This window comes from Podarcis raffonei, chromosome 8 (assembly GCF_027172205.1).
Source record: "Podarcis raffonei isolate rPodRaf1 chromosome 8, rPodRaf1.pri, whole genome shotgun sequence".
Lineage (NCBI taxonomy): Eukaryota > Metazoa > Chordata > Lepidosauria > Squamata > Lacertidae > Podarcis > Podarcis raffonei.
Window position 1 is genome coordinate 90,618,271 of NC_070609.1, and position 7,010 is coordinate 90,625,280.

Genomic DNA, 7,010 nt, shown 5'->3' on the forward strand with positions numbered 1-7,010 from the left:
ATCGCGTGACTCCTTGGTATGTGGAGTGCCTCAGGGTGTGATACTCTCCCCAATGCTTTTCAACATCTTTATGTGCCCCCTCGCCCAGCTTGTCTGGAGTTTTGGGCTGGGCTGCCATCAGTATGCTGATGACACCCAACTCTATCTGTTGATGGATGGCCATCCTGACTCGGCCCCAGACACACTGATCAGATGTTTGGAAGCTGTGGCTGGATGGTTACGTGGGAGCCGGTTGAAGTTAAATCCTTCGAAGACAGAGGTCCTGTGGCTGGGACGGGATGATATGGGATTGGGGGGGCAACTCCCATCTCTTGCGGGGGCGCAATTAGTGCCAGCACCGTCCGTTAAGAGTTTGGGTGTAATCTTCGACACCTCCCTTTCCATGGAGGTGCAGATTGCATCTATAACAAAGGCGGCATTTTTTCATCTCCGCCAAGCTAAGCAGTTGGCTCCTTACCTCTCTCGCCCTGACCCAGCCACTGTGATCCACGTGACGGTCACCTCCAGACTGGATTATTGTAACTCGCTCTACATGGGGCTGCCCTTGAGACTGACCCAGAAACTCCAGCGGGTGCAGAATGACGCAGTGAGACTCCTTACAGGGTCCTCGCTGCGAGATCACATTCACCCGGTGCTATACCAGCTGCAGTGGCTCCCGGTGGAGTACAGGATCAGGTTTAAGGTGCTGGTTTTAACCTTCAAAGCCCTATACGGCCTAGGACCCTCGTACCTATGGGACCGCCTCTCCTGGTATGTCCCACAGAGAAACTTACGGTCTTCAAATAAAAACATCTTGAAGGTCCCAGGCCACAGAGAGGTTAGGCTGGCCTCAACTAAAGCCAGGGCTTTTTCGGCTGTGGCTCCAAGCTGGTGGAATGCACTGTCACAAGAGACTAGGGCCCTGCGGGACTTGACATCTTTCCGCAGGGCCTGCAAGACAGAGCTGTTCGACCAGGCCTTTGGCCAGGGCACAACCTGACTTGACTTCCTCCTTTGGCAATCTTCACGGAACTCTGGGCCAATGATTGCCATTGGTTTGATTTGACTTAATTTTATAATGAATGATTTTAGAGTGTTGTACTGTTTTATTGTTGTTAGCTGCCCCGAGCCCGGCTCCGGCTGGGGAGGGCGGGATATAAATAAAATTTATTATTATTATTATTATTATTATTATTATTATCATCATCATCATCATCATCATCATTATGATATGAACCAAATTCTGCAAGTAGTGATATCAAGCAAAGACAACAGATACACACCGAAATGCATATATGACTGATTTATTCAGATTCTGTAAAGCTCAGGGACAGGGTTTGGAGGGATCGTCCAGTTTATAGAACTCATATTTACATGTGTTTGGATTTACCACTGCTTTACATCCCGGAACATCAACAATACCACCGTACCTAAAAAGAAGAAGAAGAATGTGTAAATTAAGGCTTCCCTGAGCTTATGGAGATCTTGTAGAGGAGCGCTCCTTTCTCCTGCTCGCTTAGGACATGCCAAGAATGATTGGAACTGCCTGGCAGAAGAGCAGTTTTGCAAGATGTTTTCTGCATCCAGGGAAAACCAAGCCCTTGGAAAACATTTGCCCTGAGGCCAAATTCACCTGGGGAACCCAAGCTGAATGCACAAAGGACATGTCTTGCACAATATGCCATTGCATGTTGCTGTACGATGATCCTCCACCCCCCCCCCATATGTTTGCGGTGGTTGAGGGCAGCATCCATGCACAAAAAAGGGTGAAGCAAAATGTTGGTGCAAAACCAAGAGGCCAGCCAGGAGGGAGACAGAAGGAGACAGGAAGGTGCAGGAAAGAGGAGGGGTCCTGTTCCATCGGGTGCATTGTGTTCCCTCTCCCCAGCACCAACTCCTAGGTGGTCTCCGGATGAGAGGATCTGGGACTCAGGGAGATCCCAAAGTCCAAGCTTCCACACAGCGAATGCCTGGTCATCGGATGATTGGAAAGGCACTCTGGACATGCTCAATTTTATGCAACCTATCTTCAGATGTAAAGATTAATTGGGACACCCATCTTCAGCTAATTCCGTCCATGAATGTTTATTGAGCAGAAGATCTTTCAGAGAGAACGGGGCAAAATAATTTGAAAGAGATTAATAGATCCAGGGCCATTCTGGGTATTTGGCCTACCTGGAACAGCACTGTATTCCACTTTCACTACATCTGCATTCCAGGCAATGTGCTGTATTCCACTTAGAGCCGAATGGATGCTTGCTGCCATCATAGAGATCGGTACACTCAGTGGGCAGCACCGGTTTACCTAGGGAGAGAAATTTAATATCAGCCCCCAAACAGCTCGTGCAGTAAGAAGCTGCTGCTCAGCACAATGCAAAGACTGCGCAAGAGAAGCACAGTGACTGCAACTCGTCCACTTGTCCAGCTCCTCCTGTGCTTCTGACCGCAGCCTGATACGTGAAAATGTAATAGGTAAAGCGTTTCCTGACATGGAGAAGAGCAGTGGGAAGCTTTGCCACCTTTATTCTTGCATGTCCTGGTTGCTGACCGGAAAGGTAGTGACCCTGGACGTCTGTCTTGCTTATACTGCGGCCATGCAGTCTCCTGCTTGCGTCTGCAGACGGTGGTTCCAAGCTTAAAACAGGGTGGGAGTGAATGGGGTGCCCTGTGGATGGGGAATCTGTCCGTTTCAATTTCTATCAGTTATTATTATTACTGTTTATATACCATCCTCAGGGCAGTTCACAACCTAAAAATACAATATAAGAAACACAAAATACATAATAAAAGTAAGAGCTTAAGCAGGGACTCATCAATGAGAAGATGAGACGGGAGCAGCGTTAGGTCATTTTAGACTCTGAGCAGCATCACAACATCCGGAGAAGTGTAGATTTTGAAGGTAGCTGCATTTTGGTCTGTGTTCGGGTTCTGCAAGAGCAGATTTGGTAGGTTTATGCTAAAAAATCTCTGGTCAGGAACACATTTCCCAAACATTAAATACTGATTTGGCTAAATGAATAGGCTGCTTATCAACATTACGTTGCTGTTTACATACCATCTTTAATCTCTGCTTTGTGCTCGCTGAATGTGCAGAATCCCTGACACAAGGCAAGTGTCAGAGACAAGGCAGTCAGGCTCAAGAGGATTTTCTGCAAAAGAGACACACACATGCACAAATCATTCAAGATGATGTTATCATATATTTATTTGTAGAACCTCTCGTTCTGTTTAAAATTAGATTGTATGTGACTAATTTTTGGTAAGACCAGAGCCACTGAAATTAATGTGCCTTAGTTAGTCTTGTCCATCAATTTCAATGGATCTACTCTGGGTATGATTTGCACTGGATTCAACCCTAGGCCTTTGAAAAAATTCCTCTATATTAAGCTTCTACACTTGAGTAGCTGAGTTGGGTCATTTATTCTTAAGAGGGATATTTAAGAGGGACAGTTCCAGAATTACAAAAGCCATCCCGGCTTTGGATTTGATCCCCAAATGTGAGCTCTATAGAGCAACCTTTCAGCAACCTTTTTCAGCCGTGGGTCAGCCCACCGTCCCTCAGACCATGTGGTGGGCTGGACTATATTTTGGGGGGAAATATGAATGAATTACTATGCCCTACAAATAACCCAGAGATGCATTTTAAATAAAAGGACACATTCTACTCATGTAAAAACTTCTGGACTGTACGCGGGCTGGATTGAGAAGGCGATTGGGCTGCATCCTGCCCCTGGGCCTTAGGTTGCCTACCCCTGCTATAAAACACAGACTGTGCCTGGAAAGAGCAGAGGAAAAGTAAGGGTGGATAAGCCTTCAGATAAGCCTGGAGTCTGAGAAAGCCTCAGCAAGTGAGGTACTCAATCCTCATAATTCTGAATGCCTTTGCACCCCCCCCTCTCCACACCACAAATCTCCCTTTCCACCATTTAAACCTAATCTAGATTAAAGAAAAAGTTGTGTACCAACCATCCCCAAAGCATTCCACTTACCATCTTGGTTTTTCAATGATTTGCTGGCAAACTCTTACTGGGGCGTGGAGGAAAGAGCTCTGGTGTCCCTCCTGTAAGTCTGTGGAGAATCCCATACGCCCTTTTATAGAAATGGGAAGGAGGAGGGGCAAAATGAGAGGGATGGAGGTCCTAATGGGCGAAGGAAATATTTGTTTCTGCTGGCATAAATGTTTCCAATAACAGCTGGGAGAGGAGATATTCATTGATAAGTGCAGTTCAGAACCAGAACCGGGAACAGGAAAATCAGGTTAAACGTTATTAGACCAGGATAGTGTTGAGTTCTGCAAGAGATATGGCTCTAGATATTTGTCTCCAGGGCCTCACCTCAAGAAGGATACTGTCAAAAAAGGCCAGCAAACTGGCCAAGAAAATGCTTGCCAGGAAGAAAACATTGCAAGCAAAATGAACTAGTGGATAGAGCAACTCCCCCAAGGAAAGATTGCAGCATTTGGGGTTTTTTACCCTAGAGAAAAGGCAAGTAAGAGGTGACATGATGCAGGCACATGAAATTAGGAGAGGGCTTTCATCCACTACCAGTCACTGTTCTGCCTCTGCGGTCTGTCATCTGCCAAAGTTGTGACATTTGCTCTGAGACAAGCAAAAGCCCATTTATCTGCAGGAAAAATTCCTCCCTGGCTGTGAGAAATTATATAGGTTGTCTTTTCAGATTGCTTTCATAAAATAAAACATGCTTTTTTATTAATTATGAAGGGCTCAAGGCTATAGGACTATAGCATCTAGGGTGTAGGTTGCTATTTCAAAATAGCTGTGGCTAAACATTCTTTAGGGTGTTGTTTCTTTAGAAATCGTGAGGCTAGGGACTTTTTAGTAAGAAAAACATGTTGCATGTTTCTGAAGAAATTTGTGTTTGTTCATGCTTCAATTATAGGGCATCTTTAGCAACCTTGTGGTCAGGGGCTTTCTAGCAAGAAGAGAGAGGTGCCAAGGGTCACACAGGGAGGGAAACATGACCCCCCAGGACCAGACTACGGCTGCGCTGAGGCAGAAAATGCCACTTCCCTGGGGCCCCAGGGAAGTGAATTCCTCAGCAATATTTTGGGTGATGTATCAATTCCTCTCAGCGAGCTACACTTTCAGAGTAGTTTAACCATCAATCTCCCTTCCCAGGCAAGTCTGGAGAAGGGACTAGGGCACCCCTCAGCACCCTTCACATCCTTCCCAAGATGATTGGGGGACACCATGACTGTGAAAGTGACCTCCGAGTGCTTTCAATGGATGCTGCTCATGTGGCCTTAATCTCAGCTGACCCAAGTGACTTGTGGGCCTCAGGTGCCTTGCCTGCATTTTCTGGTGAGAATGGGGGTAGTTTTTTGGTCACAGTGGAATATACTTGTTTTTATCCATGATAATAAATATTCAATAAAACATAAGAGACACACACAAATAACGGATTTATTTAGATCCCCGTATGTGAAAGGACAGGGATGTGTGTTGAAACATGCCTTGGAGGGGCCTTGGATTTTAACGTACTTATATTCCCATGTTTTTGAACCTAACTCCCCTTCGCATCCACCAGCACCTGCAGAATCACCGTAGCTAAGAAGGAGCTGAACATGCAGGCCAAGCTTGATCTAAAGTCGCCAAGGTGTTTTTCTTCCACAGCCTTCATCTATCTTGGAAACGCTTTGCTGGATCCCGGGGAAACGAAGGTTTGGGAAATCATACCTGGGTTTGCCTGAGGCAAATTTGCTTGGGGAATCTCGGGCTGGGTGTGCACCAGGCCCAGCTGTGCAAAAATGTGTTTCATTCTACACAACCTTTCAAACACACACACTGCACGAAATGTGCTTGGCTGCACATTAGAAGAAACCGGTCTTGATTAGGGATTGAGGGGGTTCACTTAAGTTCATACTGAAAGCCAAATTTATCAAATTTGCACTTTTCAAAATAATATGAGAACCAAAACAGAGGCATCTCTGGAAATTCAGTTATCCAAATTTTGTGATGCAGTTCACCAACTAACCATTGTTTACCAAAATACATGAAGTGGGTAAAAATGTGCTTAAAAATGAATATATTAGTGGAAATAGCATATCTGTCGGGAAGCCAATGAAGAACCGTGGTTTTCAGAAGGGCATAGATGAGAGGCTGCAGAGGGCAGAAGCTGGGAAATATTGGGAGAGGAAGAGCAGAAGAAGCAGCAGCACCAGGGGAGAGACAGCTGACAGACTCCGTGTCCTTGGAAAGGATTCCTGGCCAGCCCCCCTTCCGGGGCCAGGTGGGCATCGAGGGTAGCAGAACAGAGAGCTCAGAGGCAGACAGCTCAGATCAGCCGATGCAGGAGTGACGTAGAATAGGGGAGACCTGGAGGGGAGGGGACTTTAATGGAGCAATGCCGTTATTTAGGGAAGACTGCATTCCTTTGTCACGCTTTGTGAATTATTGAATAAATTGCTTGGTAAGAACTTTCATCCTTTCTCTGCCTCTTGGCTGCCACCGTGGGAGGGATCTGATCCTCCAAAGCCTGACACTCCCCGGACCCTACAATCATCTTCTGAGGCCCTTCTTCATGTGCCTCCTTCCCAAGAGTGGGTGGGAGAGGTAGTTTCATTTTTCCTTTTCTTTTTCTCCTCCTGTTTTTAGTAGGTATTTTGTGTTTTTATGCTGTCAACCACCCTGAGATCTTTGGGTGGAGGGCAGTATACAAATATAATAAAAATAATCTTAAAAGGTGAGTCTCTAACCCTCCTAGGAAGAAAGTTATGAAGCACAATGTGCATGTTCTAAGCAACTTCTGTCAAATGAGCCAGCCTGGCCACTCCTGTCTGTCAGGGGTTTCAGCCAAGTTGTGATTGGTAAGTGAGTTGTATCTGATCAAACACAAAAGTCACAATAACTTTAAAATAAACAACTTATTTCAAATTAAGCAATAGTTAATAATCCATTAGTATCTAAATAGCTGCTGATAGCTGAGATAGGCATGTCCATCACTTTCATTATGATATGTACCAAATTCTGCAAGTAGTGATATCAAGCAAAGACAACAGATACACAACGAAA

At 45.6% G+C, this 7,010-nt stretch overlaps 1 protein-coding gene across 1 annotated transcript; it reads right to left on the reverse strand.

Annotated features, from left to right (window-relative positions):
- Positions 1–1,296: 1,296 nt before the first annotated feature.
- LOC128420097 (small serum protein 5-like) lies at positions 1,297–4,093 on the reverse strand. The gene is made up of 4 exons (XM_053401525.1): positions 3,969–4,093; positions 3,035–3,128; positions 2,155–2,284; positions 1,297–1,409 (listed from the first exon to the last, which is right to left on the reverse strand). Exons 1-4 carry the CDS (start codon positions 3,969–3,971, stop codon positions 1,304–1,306), a joined length of 333 nt encoding a protein of 110 aa, XP_053257500.1. The 5' UTR covers positions 3,972–4,093; the 3' UTR covers positions 1,297–1,303.
- Positions 4,094–7,010: the final 2,917 nt, after the last annotated feature.

What these genes read in the sequence shown, in the direction of transcription:
- LOC128420097 (XM_053401525.1), bottom strand. An exon ending in CAAAGCAGAGATTAAAGATG is followed by an intron (nt 2,285 to 3,034) that starts GTATGTAAACAG and finishes TTCTCTCCCTAG; the next exon opens with GTAAACCGGTGCTGCCCACT. An exon ending in GGAATACAGTGCTGTTCCAG is followed by an intron (nt 1,410 to 2,154) that starts GTAGGCCAAATA and finishes TCTTCTTTTTAG; the next exon opens with GTACGGTGGTATTGTTGATG.